We start from the raw sequence: 27,237 nt of genomic DNA on the forward strand, positions 1-27,237 counted from the left end.
GACCATGATGTCACGGGAACTGCTCATCTGCACATCTGCACATCAGGGGCCATCAACTGGCGCTGCCTGGAGGCTGAGGGTCAGTCACTCGGGAGTGTGAATCACCTGAGGTTTGACATAGTATTTAGAAGTTGGCGCAGTATGTCATCTAGGAGACCTGAGGTTCTCAGCTGGGGTACTCAGCTGTGGGTGTTTCTTATGTTCCCCAAGTTTCTTTACAGAGTGATGGCTGGATTTCAAGGGCTAGTCCCCACACAGCCAGTGAGAAGATGTACATTTATCACCTAGGTTTGAAAGAGAAAGATAGCATTCTCCTCATGGTCAGGAGGTTGAGCAAAGCCTGGGGCATGGGGGGCATCAGTGGAAAAGAGAAAGAGTTTAAGAGCTGCCACATTGACCAGAAAGGAATACATAATAATGTGAAACTCAGCCCAGACCCTGAGTGACTGGCATTTCCAATGGGACTGCTAGTGTACATTAGCAGGGAACCCATGAAAATGAACATCTGCATCATCAGAATGATGGGGCTAGAGCTGGTCTCTCTAGTTTGGTCTTCCCCCACGGATATGATATTTTAGGCTTTCTAAACAAAAGAAAATGTATTTTAAAAAACAAAGGGTTGTTGGTGCTGTCAGCAGGGACCTCCAGCTAATAAGAGGTAAGATAGTGTTTTTATCATGTGTAGTTTTGGCAATTTGGAAGATGGGGCCTGGAGAGATGGCTCGGTGATTAAGAGCATAGACCACTCTTCCAGATTATCCAGGTTCCAGACCCTGCATTCACAAGGCTGCTCACAGTTGTCTGTAACACCAGTCCCAAGGGATCTGACACCTTCTGGCTTCCATGGATACTGCATGCATGAGGTACACAGATACACATGCAGGTAAAACACCCACATGTAAAAAATTAATTAAGTTAAAAATGCAATTCTGGCAGGGCGTTGTGGCATACACCTTTAACCCCAGCACTTGGAAGGCAGAGGCAGGTTGATCTCTGTGAGTTCGAGGCCAGCCTGGTCTACAGAGTGAGTCTGGGACTGCCAACGCTACACAAAGAAACCCTGTCTCAAAAAACCAAAATCAAACAAACAAACAAACAAAAAATTCTGAAGATGAACTTATATTGTATAGGTCACTACCATGGATAAGTCAAACTAATTTGCCCCTTGTGGCAACTGAAATCAAGTCACTGATGTCATTTATTTTTAAATTTAAGAATTAGCTAAATTACTAAAGGTCTGTATTCCTGAACCTTTACACTGCCTAACATAAATCTACTTGGTACTAAGTGTGAAGTCATAGTTGTTATAATTTCATAATCTGTAATACACATTGGGATCATCATTTTATATAAAGAGTAGTAGTTTTTCTTCTGAAGGACTTTCTTCAGAAGGTGAGCAGCGCCAGTTCAGCAGACCCCATGGGTGGCTTCTGGTGGTTACAGTTATTTCGTACATTGTATCTAGTACAAAGTGTTAGTACATTGCAGTTTAGCTGTAGTTACAATTTGTAAAGTTTATACATCCTCTATGCCTCTAACCACAAGCCAAGAAAAGTGCAGTAATTTGCTAAAAAGCAATATAATCACTAGGCTATGAGGAGTTTATAGACGTCTCATCATGATTGGATGATCACATTTCTTTTTTTTTTTACATAATTAAAATACTTTAATGTGTACATACTTTAACATGTGTTCATTTACTTTTTTGATTATGAATTATTAATTATTATAATTTTTCTGTTTTTTTGAGACCTCCCGTGTGCTGGGATTAAAGGTGTGCACCACCACACCCAGTGTTATTTATTATAATTTATTCACATTGCATCTCAATTGCTATTCCCTCGCTCTTATCTTCCCATTCCCACCCTCCCTCCCTCTTCTGCCCTATTCCCCTCCCCTAGGCCTCTGAGGAGGGGCCCCTCCTACATTACTGTCTGACCACGCCCTATCAGGTCTCATCAGGATACCTTGCATCCCCTTCCTCTGTGTGTCTGTCTGCAAGGCTGTCTTGTCAAGGGCCAGTGACCACAATATGAGTACCAGAGTGCATGGCAGAGATTCGGCAGAAGTCTCTCCTCCCCTACACCCATATGGGGAATCAGCTGTTCATCAGCTCACATTTCTTTTATGGCAGAGAAAATATATTTTATACACCTCTTTAAAAGTATATTTAGAGCCGAGCGTGGTGGCACATGCCTTTAATCTCAGCACTTAGGAGGCAGAGGCAGGTGGATTGCTGTGAGTTCAAGGCCAGCCTGGTCTACAAAGCAGTCTAGGACAGCCAAGGCTAACAGAGACTCTGTCTTGAAAACAAACAAACAAACAAACAAACAAACAAAAAGTATATTTAGCAGCAGGCATAGTGTGCACACCTTTAATCCCATCACTCTGGAGGCAGGGGCAGGTGGATCTCTGTGATTTTCTGGACAGCCATAGGTACATAGAAAAACCCTGTCTCAAAAACCAACCAACCAGCCGGGCAATGGTGGCGCATGCCTTTAATCCCAGCACTCGGGAGGCAGAGGCAGGCGGATCGCTGTGAGTTCGAGGCCAGCCTGGTCTACAAAGCAAGTCCAGGACAGCCAAGGCTACACAGAGAAGCCCTGTCTCCGAAAAAACAAAAAAAAAAAACAAAAAAAAAAAAAACCAACCAAACAACCAACCAAATAAACAAAAAACTCCAAGATATTTAAGGGTAGAAGAGATAAGCGGATAAGGACATTTACTGCTCTTCCAGAGGACCCACGTTTGGTTCCCAGCACCTAATTTTTACAATTCCAGCTCCAATTGGTCCAACATCTTGGGCCTTCAAGAACCTATTCTTACATGGACATAGTCACAGATACACACAAAATAAATATTAAAATTCTATTTACTTATTGCATTTGTGTGTGTGTGTGTATGTATGTATGTATGTATGTATGTATGTATGTATGTATGTATGTATGTATTTGTGTATGTGTTGGGAGCATAGCACAAAGGTCCTTGTGCCCACAGATCTCCAGAGACACCAAGAATGTTAAGCACATATTGCAGATGTCGTGTGTGTAGACAGCAGGACACCTAGCAGAAGTTTTTCTCTCCTCCTACCGTGTGAGAGCCAGGATGAACACAGGCTGGATGTCTTGCTAGCCCATTGCATAGCTTTAAAAATAAAAACAACTTTATTCTTAGGGTAATTTGTTTTGTGTGTATCTTTTCTTTTTTTTTTCCAGACAGGGTTTCTTCTCTGTGTAGCCTTGGCTGTCCTGGACTCACTTTGTAGTCCAGGCTGTCCTCGAACTCACAGCGATCCGCCTGCCTCTGCCTCCCGAGTGCTGGGATTAAAGGTGTGTGCCACCACGCCCGGCTTTGTGTGTATCTTTACATACACATAATCTTTTGCAATGAAAAAATATATCTTAGCCGGGTGTGGTGGCACATGCCTTTAATCCCAGCACTCAGGAGGCAGAGGCAGGCGGATCGCTGTGAGTTCGAGGCCAGCCTGGTCTACAAAGCGAGTCCAGGACAGCCAAGGCTACACAGAGAAACCCTGTCTCAAAAAACCAAAAAACCAAAAAAAACAAAAACAAAAAAAACCCCAAAACAAAACAACCCCCCCCAAAAAACCCAGAAAGGAAGCTGTAATTAAACATTTAAAAAAATTAGTTTATTCAGATTACATCTCAATTGTTATCCCCTCACTTGTATCTTCCTGTTTTCCCCTCCTTCCCTCTTTCACCCTATTCCCATCCCCTAGGCCTATGACAGAAAGTAATTTTGAATGCTTACGTTGGGCTAAAAGATTTGTCCCAACACCAATGTCAAAGCACAATTATCCATTTAACTTAATTTGTTATCCTGCGCAACGATCTTTACAGCTATATATACAAGCATAATGTACTAATAATCCTCACATTAAAATTTGAAACTTTAGGGGGTTGGAGAGATGGCTCAGAGGTTAAGAGCACTGTCTGCTCTTCCAGATGTCCTGAGTTCAATTCCCAGCAACCACATGGGTGGCTCACAACCATCTATAATGTGATATGGCACCCTCTTCTGGTAGGCAGGCGCACATGCAGGCAGATGTTGTATACATAATAAATAAATAAATCTTTTAAAAAAATAAAATTTGAAACTTTAATTGTCAAACAATAATTGTGAAACTTAAGAATAGAGCTGAATATATTTTAAATTAACTCTAAAAAGAACTCATGATAACTGGTAACAAGGAATGCATTAATGTAAATAAAGGACACCAGTTCTCAAATATTGGGGTAATGGCCCAAAAGACATTATTTTAAATATAGGTATAGTGCTTTTGATCTTTTAGCAAATTTCCTGTCCAATTTTAATATAAAAGTTTATCTATATTTATTTGTTTGTTTGTTTATTTATTTATTTGAAGACAGGGTTTCTCTGTGTAGTTTTGGCTCTCCTGGACTTGCTTTATAGACCAGGCTGGTCTATAATTTTTAAAAAGATTTATTTATTATGTATACCAGAAGAGTGCACCAGATTTCATTATAAATAATTGTGAGCCACCGTGTGGTTTCTGGGAATTGAACTTAGGACCTTTGGAAGAGCTAGCAGTGCTCTTAACCTCTGAACCATCTCTCCAGCTCCATGAAAAGTTTATTTTGTCAAGAATTATACATTTAAGACTTATCCTCGAAGCCCAGGAGGTGGCTCACGCCTTTAATCCCAGCACCCCAGAGGCAGAGGCAGACAGACTGCTGTGAATTTGAGGCCCTCCTGGTCTACAAAGCGAGTCCAGGATAGCCAGAGCCACACAGAGGAATCCTGTCTTGAAAAACCTAAAACAAACAAACAAACAAACAAACAAAAAACCAACAACAACAACAACAACAAAACAAAACAAACAAAAACTTATCCTCCAAATAGATTTGAGGGTGCACACTACAACTGTAAGAACTTTGTTGAGATTTTTTTTTTCTTTTAGCTTTTTAATTAATTATTCACTTTATATCTTGGGCATAGCCCCCTCCCTTTCTCCTTCCTGTCCTACACTCCTTCCCTGTTTTCCCCCTTCCCCGTCCCCTACTCCCCAGCGAAAGGGAAGCCCATCCACCCACTAATCCCAACATCAGGACTGAGAGCATCCCTTTCCCTGTGGCCTAGCCAGGAAGCCCTGCCAGGAGAAGCGACAAAACAAAACAAAACAGCAACAATAAAACTAGGCAGCAGAGTCCATGTCAGAGCCAGCCCCCACTTCCCTCACTAGGGTACCCACATGATGACGGAGCTGCCCATTGGCTACGTCTGTGCAGAGGCACAGGTCCTGTTCATGCATGGTCCCTGGCTGGAGCCCCAGTCTCCGCAGGCCCCCATGGGCCCTGCTTAGTTGGCTCTGTCGATCCTCCTATGGAGCTTTTGTCTTCTCTGAGTCTTCCATCCTTACCCCAGCTCTTCTCCAGGACTCCCCGAGCTCCACCTCATGTTTGCCTGTGGGTCTCCCCATGTTCTTCCACCAGCTGCAGGGTGGAGCCACTCAGAGGGCACCCATGCTAGGCTCCCACGCCTTTGCTGAGGTTTTTTTTTTTTTTTTTTAATTTACGTGCGCTCCTGAAACCTCATACCTGTCGTATTGATTCCAGAGAGGTACGAGTCTGTCCATCATGGAGCGGTGGTATGGCAGCAAGTGGCAGGAAGCTGAGAGATCACGTCCTCAGATGAAACATGCAGCGGAGACCGTAAGTGGGAAGTGGGGCGAGGCTACGCGCTCTCTCCCCAAACACCACCTCCAACGGGGCCAGGCGTTCAAATACCCGAGCCTAGGGGGCATGTCTCATTTAAACCACAGCGTCTGTGAATTAGAAGTTCCTCAACATCCTTTTCCACCCTGTCTTGGCACCCATGCTTCTAACTTTTATGATTTTGACTGTTTTGAATCTCATATAAACAGAACCATGGAGCACTTGTCATTCTGTAAATGGTGTATTTTGCTTAGTATATTACCCTAAAAAAATTAATCCATATTGATGCTCCCTTTTAAAGGATGAGTAGCAATATTCCATGATAGGTGTTTACCACGTTTTCTACATGCAGTCATTTTGATGGACATTTGAGTTGTTTCCACATCTTAGCTGCTGTTAGTACTGTTGTCAAGGAGCCTGGGAGTATGGATGTCTCTTTCAGAACATGATTCTATGTATTTCCAATAAATACTAAGAAGTGAGGCATCTGTGTCATATGGTAGTTTTATTTTAAGGTTTTGAGTAAGTTGTTTTTTCTTTTCTTTCTTTCTTTTTTTTTTTTTTTGGTTTTTCGAGACAGAGTCTCTCTGTGTAGCCTTGACTGTCCTGGACTCACTTTGTAGACCAGGCTGGCCTCGAACTCACAGTGATCCGCCTGCCTCTGCCTCCCGAGTGCTGGGATTAAAGGCATGCGCCACCACACCCGGCCCGTAAGTTGTTTTTTCATTTTTGTATTTTGCGTGTCAGGATTTCTCGGTGTAGCTTTGGCTGTCCTGGACTTGCCTTGTAGACCAGGCTTGACCTTGAGCTCACAGCGATCTGCTTGCCTCTGCCTTCTTGAGTGCTTGGATCAAAGATGTGTACCACCATGCCCAACTCTTGAGCAAGTTTTATACTGTGTTTCAATAGTGGCTGCATCATTTTGCTTTCCCAACAGTGCATGCAGGTGTATGTGCATGTGTATGTATGGAGAGGCCAGAGGTCAATTGTCATTCTTCAGGAGTCTTCCATCTTGATTTTTGAGATAAAGTCTCCTTTAGGAATCTGAGACCCACCAATTAGGCTAGGCTGGTTTGCCAGAGTGTTGGGGTCCTGCCCTGAGATGAGGGAACGGCTTGGGGGGCGGGTGGATGAAGGAGTGACAGGGAAGGAAGGGAGAAATGAGTCAGGCATGGTGACTGGGAGGAGTTTTACAGCCTGACTGACTGGCAGGCAGAGAACTTCTTTATTTACACAGACCTCAGTAGGCAGGGATAGATGCGTGTTGTTCCAAAACATAGATCAGATCATGTTTGTGCCCAAACACGGGTTTTAACTTCCGATTGGTCATCAGTTAAGTCATCATTGACAAACTGTGACAGAACGGAATTGTCCTTTACAATAATTTTTTCTCATTAACTCTATAACCCAACTTTTAACAATCTTGAAATTTCAAGGGCATATTTTGTCAAAACATGACAACCGGTTCTCAGGCTGGCAGCTCTTGTGATTTCCAGGGCACTAGACAGAAAGAAAATCTGCAAGCCAGCCTGGGCAGACTGCTATGTCCCAAGCAGTGTATTTCCAACTTTTAATAGTCGGAGTGCAAATTGTCAGTAGGCCCAAGAAAAATCTTCAGGCCAAAGTTGCTGCAGTTATTATTCAATTTCTGCCACAATACAATGTTTCTACTTTATATATTTGTAGAATTTATCTAGTGTCTAATCTTGGTATTCTTTGTTCCTTGGTCCTACAACACTACAGTGGCTCTGTATGAGTTAACTTTTTCTGAGAAAGGGAGGTCTTAATATTTTATTCTTTTATCATTTATCCACACCGTTCTTTGTCCATCAGTATAAGAAAGGAGCTTTTAACTTGATCTGCTGCCAACTTCTCTAGCCTACTGAGCATTGTTTACCTTTATAAGTTTACTTTGTTTTGATTATCTTGTTCCTGAGTGAGGAACGTCCAGGGGCAGATGTGCCAAGACTATCTTTGAGTCGGAGCCTCAAAAGGAGGTCTCTGGCGTATTTATTTGAGTTACAGCCTCAGGGCGTAAGGAAGACCTTCAAGTGGGACCCGACAAGGATATCTGCCTAAAAGCAGGACGAGTAGTATGGTCAGGACACTCCTAGGGAAGCTTAGAAGCAATGCTTCTGGGACAGGGCGTAAATGATTCGTAAGAAAAATTGTGTCAGACCAACATACCCAAGCTGTACTACTACTACTACTACTACTAATCCCCAAGCATGCAGCAGGTAGAGATCAAGACCAAAAAGTGAGGGACCATACCATAGTGATTGTGTCACTCAGCTCAGCTTTGCTGGAGCTTTGTCAAATAGCAGTGCTGGCCTTATGACTTTCACTGTTCCCATTAGATATGGCTATGGGACAGAGCGTCCAAGAGATCCACCTGTCTTTGCTGTCCAAATGCTGGGATCACAAAGGCACAGCATTATGCCAGTTTTTTTCACATCGGTGCTTGTGATGGCTGTTCTTGGTTGTCACCTTGTCTAGATCTGGAATGAACTACAATCCAGCAATGGAGGGCACACCTGTGACCTGGATCTTGAGGCAGGAAGATGCAGGCTTTTGATAGGATCTTGAGGCACACTTTTAATCTGGGCCATACCTTATGCTGAAGACCCATATAAGGAAAATGGAAGAAGAAAGGGTTGTTCGTTCTTCATCTGCTTGCTCGCACTTTGCCAGCACATCCATTGGAGCCTAATTCTTCAGGATTCCAGCTTATACAGAAGACCAGCCTGTAACACCAAGCCTTGTGGGACTGAGCCACTACTAGCTTATTGGACTTAACATTCTCAACTGGCCATGGTTAGATTAGTTTGACAGCAGCCTATAAATCATTCCAATAAATTCCCTTTAAATATAATTATTTACAAATGTACATTTATAAACACAAACATACAAATTCACTCTGTAAGTTCTGTGACTCTAGAGAACCCTGGCTACTACAGAGCTGGAAATCAAATTCAGCTCCTACCGCATTTGCCAGCGAGCTAGCTCCCCTGCTCCACGTTGCTTTTTAAAAACTAATGTTCGCTGTAGATAGTACTAGATCATAAAGACATTTTTATGTAACTATAGCATATATTTTGGCTGTAATCCTTTCTTATATTCTCTACTCTTCTCTTCCTTGAGTTAATTTTCTTTATTGTTCTTTTCTGGGGTGTGTTGAGGCAGGGTCTGACCCAGGCTTGTCTTGAACTCTCTATGTAACAGAGGTTGAGCTTGGTCTCTTGACTTTCCTGGCTCCACTAGCATTATAGGCATGGACCACATGGTTTTATATAGTGCTGGGGACCAAGCTTCATGCACGCCAGACAGGAACTCTTCCAACTAAGTTATACTCCTAGGACTTAGTTGATTTTTGTGTACAGTATAAAATAAAATAAAAAAATTCTGTGTCAATGTGTTTGAAGAACTGCCGGCGTAGAGGAGACCTCTAGAAAGGAGGAACACAAGATGGCTAGAAGGACGTGAGTTGTAGGTAGACTTGAGCTGTCCTGTGAGGAACGGCACGTCTTACGAGGTGGCGCTCACTCCTGCTGAGATCCAAAGCAGACCCTGACGACTATCCAAAAGGATAGAGAAGAGATTCTGTTTAGATTTATAGTATGTGTATGAGTGTTTTGCCCGTATGCATGCATGTGTGCCACATGTAGTCAGTGCTGAGGAGGTCAGAAGAGGGTGTCGTGTCTCCTAGAACTGGAGTTAGGGATGGCTATGAACAACCATGTGGGTGCTGGGAACTGAACCCAGGTCCTTTGCAAGAGCAACAGGTGTTCTTATCCACTGAGCTATCTCCCCAGCTCCAAGATGTTCTAAAAAATTATAAGATTCAATCATGCCCACTTTTATCATTTCTATTATTTTCATTTATTAAGTTAAATACCCCTTGCTTTTATTTCTATTCTTTTCATTATTGAAATTCTCTCTAAAAGTTCTGAGCGCTGTCATGAGTTTTCATTTTGGTTAACAACAACAAGATACAAAAGAAAAATTCTCCTACATGTTGCTAAGTATAAAGCTTTAAACATTTTTATTATTATTTTTTCATTTGGGGACTGGTTGTACAGGGAAACGGAAGTCCACAGAGATGAGAAGACTTGTCTGCAGTTACATATGTGTCCTATTGGCAAAGACTGTCTGGAATCACAAGAAAATCATATGGAGAGAGTTTTAGCCTTTAGATTTGTAGATACTGTCTTCTCATCCTGGATATATAATTTTAAAGCCACTTACATTTCTTTCTGAAAACTTTTCTCTGATTGTTTTTCTGAATTTCTCTGAAATATTCATAGAGTACAAGAGTTAACCATACCAAGTGCCTCATGTATAATAGCTGAGCGACAAATGTTACTTTGCCTCTCTCCATTCATATTGGGGCGTAATATTGCCTTGTGTGATACAGCTTTGTTTTCAGAAAGTCAGAACCATAAATGATCTCTGGAAGTCACACTAGATTTAGCATATTAGACCACATGTCTCTATGTTCTGAGGACATTCATGATTTTTGTATGTTATTCCACCATTATTTTATTAATTTATTTATTATATATTTTGGTTTTTTTGAGGCAGGGTTTCTCTGTGTAACCTTGGTTGTCCTGGACTCAATTTGTAGACCAGGCTGGCCTTGAATCCACCATTATTTTGTTACCATGATTAGTTGTTGTTGTTGTTTTGTTTTGTTTTCACCTTGAGACAGAATTTCCCTGTGTAGCTTAGACTGGCTTCCAATTTGCAGTTCTTCTTCTGCCTCCTGAGCATCAGAATTATGGATTACACCAGTATGCCTGAAACCCTCATAATTATAAATAGCATCCCATTTCATTTTCAGAAGTGCCTTGACTTAAATAAACCACGAGATCATCTCATTTAGGACTTTCTCAATGCCTTCCTCAGAGCATCTTTCAGTTCCTTGTTCCTCATACTATAGATCAAAGGGTTTAAAATGGGTGTGATAAAAGTGTAGACTACAGACACCATTCGGCCCATCTCAGGAGAGTAGCTGGAACTGGGGGACAAATATATAAAACTGGTGCAGCCATACTGCAGGAGGACCACTACGATGTGAGAGGAACAGGTAGAGAAGGCTCGATGGCGCCCTTCCGCAGACCGGATCCGTAAAATGGCTGTGATGATGAAGATGTAGGAGACAGAGATCAGAGATAGGGGGATGCTTAGGACGATGAAGCTGATAATATACAGGGCAGTCCTGTGAACGTGTGTGTCTGCACAAGCCAGGCGCATCACTGCGGGCATGTCACAGTAGAAGTGGTAGATCTCATTGCTGTGGCAGAATGGGAGATGGAAGATTAAAATAGTAAGTGGCAGTGACAGCAGGAATCCCAGCACCAGGGACCCCACCATCATCTCCACACACAAGGACCAGCTCATGATGAGTGTGTATCTCAGAGGGTAGCAGATTGCGACAAACCGGTCGTAAGCCATGACGGCAAGCAGGACACAGTCGGCTCCACCCAAGAAGACAAAGAAAAACATCTGGGTACCACACCCAGAGATGGAAACAGGAGTTTTCCCCATAGAGAGAAGGTTTGCCAAGGCCAGTGGTGCAATGGATGATGTGTAGAAGATTTCCAGTACTGCCAAGTTAGCTAGGAAGAAGTACATGGGGGTGTGGAGCGAGTGGTTAATATGGACGATCACAGCAATTGTGGCGTTTCCACTGAGGCTGGTCAGGTACATCACTAAGAAGGTTACAAAAATCACCATCTGCACCCCAGGGTCAGGTGAGAATGGACGAAAGAAGAATTGTATCCTGGCAGTTTTATTTATTGTTTCCATGGGGGAGTGCGTGAGACCTGCGACTGCAAAGAAAAATGACAGGAGACTTAAGGTGTCTCTCATTGGATATGACGTCTTCCTAACTCCTCCATTCACTGCAAGAGCACCTCCAAGGTCCCTCAGCAACAATACGCAGAGTTTTAAAAAGAAGTCCACAGAACATATAACCTATACACTCTCCATTTCCTTGTCTTGTCTTCCTCTCCAAGCACCAAAGACTGAAATCTGCAGTGGTGGAAGCTTGGATGACATCTGAACGCAGTGCACACCACGGTTCCAGGTGTAGAAGAGTTCCCCAAAGTGTGTGCTGAACAAATCAACAAATAAGACCAACTTAAAGCTCAGAGCTGCAAAATGGAGAAACAGGATAGTGATTCATTCTATGAAACTTGAAGTTAAAAAAATGTTAGAAATATATGGGGAGATACGTGTCATGATTTCGAAAGAATTTTACTATTGGTGTTTTATACTATTGTGTCATAAACTCCCATGTTTTTCAAAACCGAGAGTCCTTGTTGATTCATTTGCTTTTGCTGTTGTGGAGAAAGGGTCTCCCATAGCTCAGGCTAGACTCAAACTTACTATAGAGCTGAACCTGACCTTGAACTTCTGTCCTTGTGCCTGTACCTCCTGAATGCTGGATTACTGATGTGGACCACTATCCTTAGCTTTATGGGGTGGTGGAGTTTTGTATATGCTAGCCAAAACTCTACCAAAAAAAAAAAAAGTTGAATTCCCAGGCCTGCCTTATTTTTCTTAACACAAAAATCTCTAGTTCCGTTAATTTTTCTGCAAATGTGACTGTTTTTCTAATGCTTAAATACCAGTCTTCACATACATCTGCCAAGTATTCCGGTCTTTCTTGGACCTTACTGTTCTGTTTGAATTCCACTTCGACACTGACCATGTGGTTTACTCTCATCTGGGTCTTGCTTCCAACTTCATACATTTCTACTCTCTTCTCTGCTTAGTCTAATGCCCATCTACTTTTCAAGCATTAGGCTCTGCTTCCCCCCTCCCCCACGAAATCACCACAGGGCACTCTAGTTACCCTTCTGAAGTTGTTCATCATAATATGAGTTATTGGCATCGCATTGCCTTTTCTTGTATCACTATATCCTGTACCCAATTACAGTTTTTGGTTTTCCCAAATTGGGACTGGGATTCTGAGGCTAGGAGCTCTTATGAAAAATTGCCATTTAATTTTTGTTGAATGCTAGGCATAAGAAACATGCTTTTTTCTTTTCTTTTCTTTTCTTTCCAAGACAGGGTTTCTCTTTGTAGGCTTGGCTGTCCAGCTCTCGCTTCATAGACTCACATCAGTCTGCCTGCCTCTGCCCCTGAGTGCTGGGATTACAGCTGTGTGCCATATACCCAGCTGAAACATGCTTTATTATGCATTTATTCATTTACTCCGTAACACTCCTTCCGTAGGTGTGCATAGTCACCAAGCCCATCTAATGGATGGAGACACACGTAGGCATTTCCAGGAGAGTAAGGAAGTCAGAGACTCAGAAGGCCTAGCTTTCCCTTTCTCCTTTCTGTCTCTTTGCTGCACGTGCTTTCTCTGACACTTTGGTTTCTTCCTTTTCTCTTGATCTCCCAGTGCCCCCTTGTCATGCAGGTGCTTGTCTGCCTTGTGGCTAACCTTCATTGCTGAACTTAGCTCCAAACAGCATGGCTTTCTTCCTCTTCTCCATCTTTCTCCTCCTGCTAGCTAATGAATTTAAAGCTTGTGGGGCTTTTCTTTTAAATTATAATGAAATTATCCTTGAACTTCCTTCTGACTCTGTTCTTAAATTCTTCTATTAACAAGACTAAGAATACTGAGAGGTGACCACAATGATTAACATCTATTTAAAAAAAAAAAGATTTGTTATTTATTATGTATACAATGTTCTGCCTGCATATCAGAAGATGACCAGATCTCATTATAGATGGCTGTTAGACACCATGTGGTTGCTGGGAATTGAATTCAGGACCGTTGGAAGAGCAGCCAGTGCTCTTAACCCCTGAGCCGTTTCTCCATCCCTGCTTAATATCTATTAACCCTGAATAGATTCCCCACAGAAACTTTCTCCCAAAGGATAGAATAGGCAACCACAATCTAGGAACTTACTGATTATTCTTTGGAAAAGCAAATAAAGTGTTCATTATCTTCCTTTTTGAAGATATTGTGGCAGGAAAGTAGAAGATAAAAACAATCAAGATTAACATGAAAAAAAAAGTCAGTTGACAGAAAAAGACTGGAAGCCAGTCCCCACCTGCACTTTATACAGGGAATAGTGCAAGCTCAGGAAAAGTCAGCTATAGACAAAGACGGGAGAGGTAAATGACACGCAAGTGGATGAGGTGTGGCCCAGCGCTTCTAGGGCCATGCTTTTCCCAGCAGTTCACTAGCCCACTTCTGTTCTCAAGAAAATGTTCCCTTTCTCAGTAAACTGTCTCTATGTTTACTTCTAAATAAATAAATGAGTAAATAAGAAATAAAGGAAGAAAAGGAATAAAGTCTCTGAAATTACAGAACTATGATACAGGAAAGCCATGGTTTGATCAATTTGCTTACCCAGCATTTCTGTTTAACCTTAGGCTATGTTATGCCACCTCATTCTTCACCTGTTAAGTTGCTTTGCTGAGTGATTGGTGACTGTTCAGCCCTAGGAAAAACTATAGGTGGTCACTGTGGGGAAAATACGACTAAGAGCGGAGGACCAAAATGTTAGGTTACAGTGTGTTTAGGCTCAAGCTACTGTCAAAGCTTAGACTGGCTTATCCAGTAAGCACTGCCTTGCCAATGCAGCAGAAAAAAACCTCTGTTCTTTGTCTTCTAATGAGCAAGGAGAAAGCATTAGACTATTTTGTTCCAGGGTAAGAGGTCGAGGGGGAGTGGTTTATGCTTCATGACAGACAATGGAGCTGAAGAAGAGAGAGTCCTCTGTGAGCTGGGACCTGATGGCTTGTGAAATGCCCGGGAATTTTCATTAGGTGATAGGGTTTGAAGCACCTGACTCAATCTTAACTCCAGGATCAGAACACTATCTTGAAATTAAAGCAAACTCATGCACAACGAGCTCCTCAGTTCACCCAGATTTTAGAGATGAGAAGCCTCTGTGGCGCCTTCTATCGTATTCTCTTCAGCTTCCTTAGGCTCAGGATGTCCCCGTTTTAGACATAAATGTACCTAATTTCCAAGTAATTGTATTTCTACAACTACGTAGCTTTCATTTCCTTACAAAGTCTAAAGAAAAGGAGAAGACAACCATCTAAAAGCACCGCATAATTTAGGGCACTTCACTAAGGCAAAGAGAACCCAAGCATGCTGGTTTGTCACCCGTATCCATTTCCTTAGGAAAATTCTTCACATTCACAGTTTCCCCTCCTGCACGGTGCTGATGCAAAGCTGTAAGTTAGGTGATATAAGGAAGCGGAATTAATTTTCGCATATATAAGAGCTCTTGCCACTGCAACACAGATGCCAACTACATGCATGATCCAGAATGTTCAGACACAGATTTCTAACCGTATGATAGCAAAGTATTGAGCCATACATTGGGCATGGTGAAAACACACAGCCCTAAGCGGTGCCAGTTTCATTCTTTACATAAACCTCGGGTTAATGCTGAGTCCACGACCCTCCCTGAGTTTGAATGTGTTATACTCTGGGATCTAATAGGTACAAGACCATCTTCCTGGAAAAATGAGGTTACAGGATCTTTCTTTTTTCTATTTTAAAAGATTGATTTATTATGTACACAGTGTTCTGACTACATGGATGCCTGAAAAGGGCACCAGATTTCATTATAGGTTGTTATGAGCCATCATCTGGTTGCTGGGAATTGAACTCAGGACCTCTGGAAGAACAGCCAGTGCTCTTAACCTCTGAGCCATCTCTCCAATCCTGGTTACAGGATCTTTAAAAGATCATTTTTAATTTCAAAAATTGGGGGCAATAGTTTCTATATCAAAACAAATATTTCTTAGTATAGGAGAAAAGTTTGTGTGAATTAGGGAGGATAAAAACCTCTGTAAGATTTCAAGTAAATGTTTTGTTTCATTCCTCTTTGTAGCTGATCATTAAATTCCTAGGAGCGTAAACTGTCTTGCTGCTGCTTAAGGCATTTGAACGCAAAGGTTTTAGGTGTGCTTATTTAGAGTGTGGATTGAGCATCAACCAACACAAGACACAATTCCCCAAAGTTTTCAAGTCTGGAATCTTGACTTGAAATAGCTTCTCTCATTATTTTTAAAGAAAATGCCTAAAGTAGCAGGCAATTTCTTCTGAGACAGATACAGCTCAGAAAAACTCCCAAGAGGCCTCTCCTTTTTTTTTTTTTTTAAGGAAGATGATTTATTATTATCTCTTAAGATTATTCACTAGCATGAACCAAGAACAACAGCTTACAAGTTCTTGGCCCATTGTTTTCACCCTTGTACCAGTTGGCCAGTGGCTTATAAACTCACCGATGCCTGTAGAGTGAGAATTTCGCAGGTTACCTCCAGGGAAGAGAGTGTTTGATTTGTCCAAGATTGCAAAAAAGGATCAGTTTAAAAATTAGTCACTCAGACACAAAAGATGCCAAAGGAAACTGACAGATGACAGGGATGCCATCTCCTCCAAGGGCTCAATGGCACAGCACCATTAACTAAGTTCAGTTTTAAATATCATGGCACACATCTCACCTTGTTAGTTTCTGTCAATTTTGATTTGTAGTCAGCATTTAATCACAGGAAGGAAAGGATATAATGAAAGAAACCTTATTTTACTAAAAACTTCAAAGAAGATCTCAGTGGTTTCAGGTCAATAAAACTGCCTTCTTGATTATATAATGAAGTGGTTCTCAACCTTCCTAATACTGTGGCCCTTTAATAATATAGTTCTTCATGTTGTGGTCATCCCCAACCTTAAAATTATTCCTGTTGCTACTTTGTAACCATAATTTTGGTACTGTTATGAATTATAATTTAAATATATGATATTCAGGATAGCTGATATGAGACTCCCAAAGGGGTCACAGCCGACAGGCTGAGAACCACTGAATGATGTAATTTCATTTGTGTATGTATGATTCATATGTACGGTTATATATATTATATAAATTAAGGGGTGATGTTTCTAGGAAAGATGGTAGAATTACATGGATCTACATTATCTTGGAATTACATGGGGTGTGATAGAATTCCTCTGATAGTTCTGTAATCTTGCAAGTCAGCTTACTTCATCTCCTCAGACTAGCACCTCACTACTTCACTATAAGGATATTGTTGGGTGCAAATGAAATAACATCTGTAAGAAATATAATCTAGGGCGCCTAGCATCTATTAACTGCTCAGAAAGTGGATAGATTCATTGAGTCCTTCATGTCTGTCCTGGGGATGAAAAGACCTTCTGATTTCATAGAATATATGGCAGCTTATCCTGGATTTTCTGGAAGAGAGCTTGTGGCTCACTTGCTTTCACTTCTGGTTTGCTACATTACCTTGTGTTGTTAAAAAAAGATAATAGCTTATATAAAAGTGTGTGTGTGTGTTGCTGTGCTATATGAATACATATGTGCACTCTGCCTTATTCCCATGACACAGAGTCTCTCATGGAACCTGGAACTCACCAGTTGGGCTATGCTAACACTAAGTCCTTTGTCTTGTCTCTGCCCCTACCTGCCTCTGGCTCCCTGAGTGCTAGGATTACAGGCCGGGTTCAAAGCATGTTGATTTTCAAGTTCGAGAGTTGGCTCAGCAGTTAGGAGTGCCGTTGCACACATATGACAGCTCAAAACCATTAGTAACTCCAGCCCCATGGAATCCGATGCCCTATACTGGCCTCTGCGGGCACCAGGTATGCACATGTTGCACTTATATTCATGCAGGCAAAATACCTACACACCTAAAAATAATTAAAACAAGTGAGATAAAAAGTCATTCTGATTTTGACTTTCTATTTCCTTTCCACTCTTTTTGTTTTGTTTTGTTTTGCTTTGTTTTTTGAGTCAGGTTTTCTCTCTGTGGCCTTGGCTGTCCTGGACTCGCTTTGTAGACCAGGATGGCCTCAAACTCACAGAGATCTGCCTGTCTCTGCCTCTTGAGTGCTGAGTTTCAGGTGCATTTCTTCTCTTCTTTCCATTACCTACTTACTTAATATTTATTTTCATGAATTTTGAAAGTGCTCTCTCTCTCTCTCTCTCTCTCTCTCTCTCTCTCTCTCTCTCTCTCTCTCACACACACACACACACACACACACACACACACACACACACACACACGGGAAGGGAGGGTAAGGAGGGGGGGTTTATCACAGTGATCCGCTTGCCTCTGCTTCTCTGAGCGCTGGGATTAAAGGTGTGCGCCAAGAAGCCCAGCTTGTGGATGTTTTTAAAAAGTAGAGGAGCCCTTGAACATATCCATGTCTCTATTTCAGGGCTGATTTAGTGGTGAGCATATTTTATCTGACTTACTGCGCGTGACCTCTTACTTTTTTGGGAACAGATGTTTCTTTCGGCATGGCATTAGTTTGACAGGCATGGCTTCACAGTCCTTGAGTTCCTAGAAAGCTTCCTGGTATCAAACGCTGCTTCTGAGGAGGAACTAGGCAATGGCTTCTTTGCACAGCTCCACACTCAGACTGTACCCCGGCCAATGGCTACCCAAGCCTTGGGCTAATGGCAGGCACCCACAGGATTTTCCCAACATAAAATCTGAAGCAAGGGATGAGAGTCTTACCTTTTGGAGGACTCCTTTGGACTTTAATACATTATGAGTTTACAAGAATCCTTGGCCAAATTCTGAAAACTCAAGGGCTGTACCTTAAGGCTTTTGTGTTCATGTCAAATCTCCAGGCTGGCTTGGTGACCACTTCTAGATCACACATCTTGCTACTTGACAGCAAGATGGTAAAGCGTTTAAAAGCCAGATGTAACTCCTATTCCATTGGCTCTTGTACATGTGTATTCCTTTCTACCCTTTTCTTTGTTCATGGTGACAAGTGGCTTTTGGTTATGACACCTTTGTAGCTCAGAACTTGCCCTTGAAGTTGTACTAGATTTCAGACTTGAAATTATTATTAAACAGCAATCATAACTATCTTGGCTAACAAACCATTGTTGGTCCCCTGAGATGACTGAGGTCAGCTTGGGAAGCAGAACTCAACAAGATGAGAAACACTGTACCCAAGAGTTAAATTGCATCAGGGCTATTCCACTGGTACCCTTTCCCTAGGGATGGTATTTTAATAACTTGTTCATGTTTTCAGTGATGAGGTCAGTTGGGGGCAAAACAAATTACTGTTTCCACTTGGTGCACTTGAAAAATCATTTGTTTATTTGCTTATTGTTTTTTCTTTGTTTTTTGGTTATTGTTGTGGTGGGTTTGTTGTTGTTGTTGTTATTTTGTTTTTTGGTTTACCGAGATAGGGTCTCTCTGTGTAGGCTTGGCTATCCTGGACTCACTTTGTAGACCAGGCTGGCCTCAAACTCACAGTGATCCATCAGCCTCTGCCTCCCAAGTGCTGGGATTAAAGGAGTGTGCCACCACCACCCGGTGCTTATTGTTTTTAAAGGTTAAAATTGGGTAGAATAATTTTCAAAGTGAGGGTTTGAGGCAATGAATACAAATGGATAGAAGATCAGGCCGGCCAGATGCTGGGGAGATGGCTCAGCTGGCAAAGTGTTTGGGAGTTTGGATGCCCAGCACCCATGTAAAAAGTTGGGATAAAACACTTGTAATCCCCGAGCTAAAGGTGGATGCAGGAAGATCTCTGTTCCAGTCTAGATAAGTTAGAAAACTTCAGGTGTCCAAGAGAAACCTTGTCTCAGAAAATAAGGCAGAGAGTGATAGAAGAAGACACCTGATGTCAACCTCTGGGCAACACATACACACACACACACACACACACACACACACACACACACACACACACACCAGCAGCAGGTCTGAATTTAGACATCATTGAATTAAAAATTTGGCTCAGCTACCCACCAGTTGTATGCTTTTGAGTAAGTTACTTTTCTTTTTTAATCCCCATTTTCCTAGCCTGCAATTTGTGAGCAATACTATCCCTCTCCCCACGGACTACTCGTGGAAGTAGATAATACAGGAACAGTACTTATAGAAGACACAGCATACTATTAGCTCTGTCACAACTACTATGCTGTTCAGAGGGAATGCTGTAAGATTCTTACGACACAGAGAATGTTGAGAGTTGCTGATGAATCTAACCTTGTTTCCAACATGGCTATTCATTTATACTATTTTTGGCAGAAATTAAGTAACCCAGATAATCCATAGTGGAAAATGAAATAAGGGGACAGGGAATAAAGACTTCAAAGGAAATAGTTCTAGGGAGTGATTGTCAGCTGCAGATCAAAACCTTGAGGAAAATCTTGATGATAATCATGAGATCTGATGTACAACTTCACTTTCTCTGAGTATCACACAAAGACATCGTGTATAGGTGTCCACAACAAAGACTGAGGCCATCATACTGGGACCCACTTCTTCCAACAACCAGCCCCACATCATTCCATGACTGCAAAAGAAAACCGCTGATTCTGTAGTCTGTAAATTACTGTATTCGATATATTGTAGGAACAGGTTATGCTTCACAATCAGATAGCTTTTATGATAGGCGGTTATTTTTTTTGTCAAATTGTATGTTAAAATAAGTATTCTGGGTGTGTTTAAGGGGGCTAGATGAATTAAATGCATTATGACTTGTGTTAGGTTTATTAGGATAATATCACTGTAAGTTGAGGGTCATCTGTGTATACCGTCAAAATACCGACTCCTCTTAATCTTTTCCGTGTTCTACATTTCAACTGTTTCTCGACACTCTATTTCTGTACCCATCAAATTAAATGTAAATACTTATTACAAGCTTATTACAAATACTTATTTACAAGTGTAAATGCTTATGCATGTTCATTTCATTACTATTGTGATATCATCTGGAAGGTATGTTTGATCAAACCACCTAAGCTTCGGGGCACGGACATCTTTTAGGTTAGGGAATCACTACTTGATAATTGCGTACAATAGACGTAATCAGTTTTCCCATTTATTAAGCATTTTAGTTTTCCCAAAGCATCTGACCCAAGCTCCTTATATAAACATGTAAACTTATGAGTGAGGCGGGGGGGGGGGGTGTGGAAGGGGGGGAGTGACTAAGAAGACACTAATGGTTCCCTAGATTTATGGATTTTTTTTTTCTCATGGAAATCTAACTGTTAGCAACACAGAGGCAAGAAAACTGCTCAGGAAAATCCCAAAAGTTGTGACTGAGGGTGCCCCCTCCCTTTGAGCTGTTGGACTGAGAAAAGTCATGACTGAATGGCAGCTATACATGGCAAGGATCGTGGGTAATCAGAGAAATCCGCAAAGGGTGCCAACCGAAGAATAAAGAAGACTTCATCTCGGAAGATGCCGGAAAAGTATCATGTATTTCATTGGAGGATCTTTTAGAAAGTTTTAAAATTCCTTCGTTCTTGGTTACATTAGGCCACTTTCATGTAAGTATATAACGTACTTTAAGCATAGTCCTTTAATGCCCTGCCGTTCTCCACTCTTCCTGTTGCCTGAAGTTCCTTTCGTTCCTCCAGACTGCTGACTTTCTACTTTTCATGAAATGGACCAAAGAAGGTACTAGTGACTGGCTTTAAGGTAATGGAGGTGAACGAGCGGCTTGACAGAGAATTCAAAATGGCTGCTTTAAAATGTTTCAGTAAATTTTGGGAAAATACAGGAAGTAATTCAAACATTTATTAGAGAAATTTAACAGACATTGAAATAATTAATGAAATAAAATAAAAATCCTTTGGATGAAAAATGTGACGAACAAAATAAAAAAAATGCAACAAGGAACATCAATTACAAAGGACCAAGTAGAAGATAGAATCTGCGAACTGGAAAATACATTAATTGAAAATGATCATCAATAGGGAAGTAAGAAAAAAAGAATGAAGAGTAATGGCAAAGATTCCAGATTTACTGGACAGAATTAAAAGATAAAAAAAAAATTGATCCAGCACTTGGGAGGCAGAGGCAGCAGGATCTCTGTGAGTTCAAGGGCAGCCTGGTCTACAAATCAAGTCTGGGGTGGCCAGGGCTGTTACACAGAGAAACCATGCCTTGAAGAACAAACACAACAACAACAACAACAACAACAAAGAAACCCAAAAATAATTGAAGTTACTGATGTTAAAGAGGGACCAGACAAAGACAAAGGAAAATATTCACATATGTAATAGCCAAAAACATCAAACTCTGGAAGTTATATAAATATATGAAGGCTGCAATATCTTTAGTAATAGTCAATCAAGCTTTCAAAGATCAAATGTAAAAAAAACATATGAAAAACACCATGTGGAAGGAATGAAATAATGCATGAAGGAGTCTTAACATGTGCTTGGCAGTGGTGGCACACACCTTTAATCCCAACACTTGGGAGACAAAGGCAGGTGGATCACTGTGAGTTCAAGGCCAGCCTGATCTACAAAGTGAGTCCAGGATAGCCCAGGCTACACAGAGAAACCCTGTCTTGGAAACCACCACCACCACCACCACCACCACCAACAACAACAACAACAACAACAACAACAAAATGTATGATGGTAGACATCTTAGCACAAACCTTCTAGATTATGAAAAAAATGAGCTGACATTTTCAAAATGTTAAAGGTTAAAGAAAGCCATGCCATGCAAGAACACTGTGTTCAGAGAAGCACTCTTCAGAAATTAAAGTGAGATAAAGACTTTTCTAGACCAACAGGAGTGTAGGAATGCATCACTACTCAACCTGTGTCATGACAAATGCCACAGGTAGGCGATGAAGCTGAAAGAAAAGAACACTGAGATCACAAAGTATCTAAACATGAAAAACTGAGCGGAAGGTAAACAGTAAACTTTAGAACAGTCTTATGCATGAAGGTCGTGTTTAAATTATATCATCAATATGAAAGCGATGAGACAAAAAATTAAAACAATAACAAGATAACTTGTTAAATGAGACATAATATATAAAAGATGTAAATTGTGATGGTAAATACTCAAAATGCTGGTGGAGGAGTAGAGGAAAAGTGTAATTTCTTTGTGATCAGAGTTGAATGTTGTGAACTTAAAATAACCTGTTATAATTATGAGATGAGGACAGACACCTACATTACATAAAACAATTAAGGAAGGAATCAAACAAAAGACTGGAGAGCTGGCTCAGTGGTTAAAATACTGGCTGTTCTTGCAGAGGACCCAAAGTTCAATAGCCAGCACCCACTTGGTGACCTACACCTATCTGTTACTCCTACTTGAGGGGAATCTGGCGCCCTCTTCTGGCCTCCAAGGGCACCAAGCATGCACATAGTACACATACATACGTGCATACAAAATACCTATATGCATTAAAACAAGCAAGCAAGCAAGCAACCAAGTAACCAACCAACCAAACCAAAACCAAAAACAACCAGAAAGTATACCACTAGAGAAAATTACTTAACCACCAAGGAAAACAGAGAGAAAAAAGGAAAGATCTACAAACGTCAGGCAAGATGGCTTACTAGGTGAAGACACTTGTTGCCAAGCTGGCCAACCTGAATTTGAGTCCTAGAACTCACATGATAGAAGGAGAGAACCAACTGCCACAAGCTGGCTTCTGATCTCTGTATGTGTCTCCCTCCAGGTAAATAAACAACTGTAACAAAATGAAGATAGCCCTTTCCTGTTCGGCTCTTGAGCGGTGGCGAACGCGGACGCCGAGTCTCGCTTTTCATCGACTACACAGACACTTCTAGTGCAAACATGGTCAACGTACCTAAAACCCGAAGAACTTTCTGTAAGAAATGCGGCAAGCACCAGCCTCACAAAGTGACCCAGTATAAGAAGGGCAAGGATTCCCTGTACGCCCAAGGGAAGCGGCGCTATGATCGCAAGCAGAGCGGCTATGGAGGCCAGACAAAGCCAATTTTCAGAAAGAAGGCCAAAACCACGAAGAAGATCGTGCTCAGGCTTGAGTGTGTTGAGCCCAACTGAAGATCCAAGAGGATGCTGGCCATTAAGAGGTGCAAGCATTTTGAACTGGGAGGCGACAAGAAGAGAAAGGGCCAGGTGATCCAGTTCTAGAACTGAGTTGTCTGGGAGGAGAATACCGAAGCCGCAGAAACATCACCAGTTAAAAAATAAAGTTATTGTTAGTGTTGCTAAAAAAAAAAAAAAAAAAAAAAAAGAAAAAGAAAAAGAAAAAAAATGAAGATACATACAAAACCAGCAAACACATTTCAAATGCAAGTAGCACGTCATTACCTTTTAACAATTAGTCTGACTATCAGTGTATGACTTTCTGAAACTGGAAGATATGAAGTAGCTGGAGGGATGGGGAAAATGACTCAACTATGTACTGTCTGAAGAAAAAAAAAAAGACTAGAGCTGGGTGGTGGTGGTGGTGAACCTTTAATCCCAGCACTTGGGAGACAGAGACAGGCAGGTAGATGAGTTCAAGGACAGCCAGGACTACACAGAGAAACCCTGTCTTTTTGAAAAACCAACCAACCAACCAGCCGAACAGCCAAACAGTCAAGCAAACAACCAAACACTCATCTCACTCATAAGGAAACACATAGACTGAAAGAGAAGGAATGAACAAAGATAGTCTTTGCAATTGAAAATCGAAGGAGAAAGGACAGTAGCTATACTTAAGACAAAATAGACAATGTGAAAGGAGGTGACAAAGAAATTACATAGTCATAAAGGTTCAATTCTTCAAGAAGACACATTATGAAGATGCATGCACCTAACATTGGATCATCTAAGTGCATAAAACAAATATTGACATATGATTAAAGAGAAAAGCTACTGTGTAGCAACAGTAAGAGACTAACTTCTGACTTTCAGCAACAAGCAGACCACTCAGGCAGAAAATAACACGGAAACATCAGATCTAAGCTAGTGTCTCAGCCAAGTGGCCCTAATAGACTGCACATAATTGCACGCAGAGCGTTCCCCAGGAGAGGTCATACATTAAGCTGTTAAACAAGTCGCAACAAAATGGAGGAAGATTAAAATTATGTCAAGCATACTCCATGATAGAAATACAGAAATCATCAGGAGGAACTTCAGCAAACTGGCACCTCTATGGGAGTCAAGGAACATGCTTTTGGAAAATCAGCATGAGTGAAGAAATTGTTAGGGCATTTCAAAATAATAATGAGATAACTACTAAAGCATGTTGCAACTTATGGGATTTAGAAAAAGTACTATCAAGACAGGCTCTTATAGTAATGTGTGCCTAAATAAAATAACTCAGATAAATAATCTAACAAAAAACAAGTAAAATAAAAAATAAATAGGAAAAAGTCTTTACTAATATATGTTTGTTCACAATGGAGAAACCACTGTTAACAGTAATAAATGAAGAATAAAACAGATGCTGGAAACATACCATGTATTTCAGTAAAGATTCCTTTTCAAAGTTTAAAAATTTTTAAATTCTCGGTTCCATGAAGCCATTTTCTTCAAAGTATATGTAGACCAGGTTAGCCTCAGACTCACAGAGCTCCTCATGGCTCTGCCTCCTGAGTTCTGGAATATGGACATGCATCACCACACCCAGCTGCCACAGCTTCCACTTATTCCACTATTGTAAAGCTGAGTGGTTATGACAGGGACTGTGTGACCCATGATGTCTGAAATATATCTATTTTCTGTGATTTCACAAAAAAATGTGTTAGCTATTGCTATGGAGTCAGCTTCAATTATATACAGATGCTTAGTTAAGAAAATATGTATTAAAATCTCACAGCACGATCTTGAAGGACAGCTCAGTGGTTTAGAACATGTGCCACTCTTACAGAGGATCGGAGTGTTGTTCTTAGCACCCTCATAGGATGACTCACAATTGCCTGTAACTCCAACTCTAGGAGATCACATGTGCAGACCCTACACCTCCAGAACTAAAAATAAAATATTTCTAACAAACAAACAAACAAACCTCATAGCAAGCCTCATTTTCTTTCTTTTCTTTTCTCATTAAACTTGTTTTAATGGGTCTCAAATTTCTGTGACAGTTTTTGATCAAGTTGTTTCGAATAAAAAGTACTGATTTTGAAAACCAATAACTTAAAACTGACACACACACACACACACACACACACACACACACACACACACACGGTGTACAAAACATTCTCCTTTACTTCTGAAGGTTTTACGATTGTTATCATCATTAATCTCTTTTACTATTAAACTTAAATGGTCAATTGAGACAAACGGTTCTGAGACCGTTCTTCCACCACTGATTAAGACTGGGGTGGCAAGTGTTAGGGATAATATTCATTTAGCCTTCTGAGCTTTCTGGGCAGACTTGGTGACTTTGCCAGCTCCAGCAGCCTTCTTGTCCACAGCTTTGATGACAGCCACAGCAACGGTCTGTCTCATGTCACAAACAGCAAAATGACTCAGTGGAGGGTAGTCAGAGAAGCTCTCAACACACATGGGCCTGCCAGGGACCATACCAACAATGGCTGCATCACCAGACTTCAAGAATTTAGGGCCATCATCTTTCAGCTTCTTGTCAGAACGACGATCAATTTTTTCTTTAAGGTCAGCAAACTTGCATGCTATGTGAGCAGTGTGGCAATCCAGTACAGGAGCACAGCCAGCACTAATTTGACCAGGATGGTTCAAGATAATCACCTGAGGAGTGAGGCCAGCTGCTGCCATTGGTGGGTCATTTTTGCTGTCACCAGCAACATTGCCATGTCTATCATCTTTGACGGACACACTCTTTACATTGAGCCTACACTGTTCCCAGGAAGACCTTCCCTCAGTGCTTCATGGTGCATTTCAACAGACTTGACTTCTATTGTGACATTGACTGAACCAAAGGGAACCACCATGCCAGGTTTAAGAACACCAGTCTCCACTCAGCCCACGGGGACAGTGCCAATACCACCAATTTTATAGACATCCTGGAGGGGCAGTTGCAGCAGCTTGTCAGTTGGACAAGTTGGTGGCAGGATACAATCCAAAGCTTCCAGCAATGTGGTGCCACTGGCACTGCCATCTTTGCGGGTGACTTTCCATCCCTTGAACTAAGGCTTATTAAGCACTTGGCTCCAGCATGTTGTCACCATTCCAACCAGAAATTGGCACAAGTGCTACTGTATTGGGGTTGCAGCCAATTTTCTTAGTGTAGATGCTGACTTCCTTAACGATTTCCTCATCTTTCTTCTGGCTATAGGGTGGCTCAGTGGAATCCATTTTGTTGACACCAACAATCAGCTGTTTCACACCCAGGGGGAAAGCCAGAAGGGCATGCTCACAGGTCTGCCCATTCTTGGAGATACCAGCTTCAAATTCACCAACACCAGCAGCAACAATCAGGATACCAGTCAGCCTGAGATGTGCCTGTAGTCATGTTTTTGATGAAGTTTCTGTGTCCTGTGGCATCAATAGTAGTCACATAGTATTTGCTGGTCTCAACTTTCCACAGGGAGATGTCACGCTCAGCCTTCAGTTTGTCCAAGACCCAGGCATTCTTGAAGGAGCCTTTTCCCATCTCAGCTGCCTGCTTTTCAAACTTTTCGATGGTTCGTTTGCCGACTCCATCATATTTGTAGAGCAGGTGGCTGGTTGTGGTGGACTTGTGGGAATCTACATGTCCAATGATGGCACAGTTAATGTGAGTCTTTTCCTTTCCCATTTTGGCTTTGAATCAGTGGTGGTTTTCACAACACCTGCATTCTGACGGCAAACCCAT

General features: G+C 41.5%; 2 protein-coding genes and 1 pseudogene across 3 annotated transcripts; 1 reads left to right on the forward strand and 2 right to left on the reverse strand.

Annotated features, from left to right (window-relative positions):
- Nucleotides 1-10,574: 10,574 nt before the first annotated feature.
- On the reverse strand, nt 10,575-11,504 carry LOC311591957 (olfactory receptor 10V1; the record flags this gene model as incomplete). The annotated part of the gene is made up of 1 exon (XM_084771801.1): nt 10,575-11,504. One exon carries the CDS (start codon nt 11,502-11,504, stop codon nt 10,575-10,577), a length of 930 nt encoding a protein of 309 aa, XP_084627927.1.
- An 11,696-nt stretch (nt 11,505-23,200) lies between these two features.
- On the forward strand, nt 23,201-23,679 carry LOC311591967 (large ribosomal subunit protein eL42-like). The gene has a single exon (XM_084771815.1). The coding sequence runs from the start codon at nt 23,283-23,285 to the stop codon at nt 23,511-23,513; it is 231 nt and encodes a 76-aa protein (XP_084627941.1). The 5' UTR covers nt 23,201-23,282; the 3' UTR covers nt 23,514-23,679.
- Nucleotides 23,680-25,713: 2,034 nt separating this feature from the next.
- On the reverse strand, nt 25,714-27,237 carry LOC311591929 (elongation factor 1-alpha 1-like; annotated as a pseudogene). The gene has a single exon. The product of its transcript is annotated as an elongation factor 1-alpha 1-like (transcript).

The sequence above is a fragment of the Acomys minous genome (assembly GCF_964271855.1).
Source record: "Acomys minous genome assembly, chromosome: 2".
NCBI lineage: Eukaryota > Metazoa > Chordata > Mammalia > Rodentia > Muridae > Acomys > Acomys minous.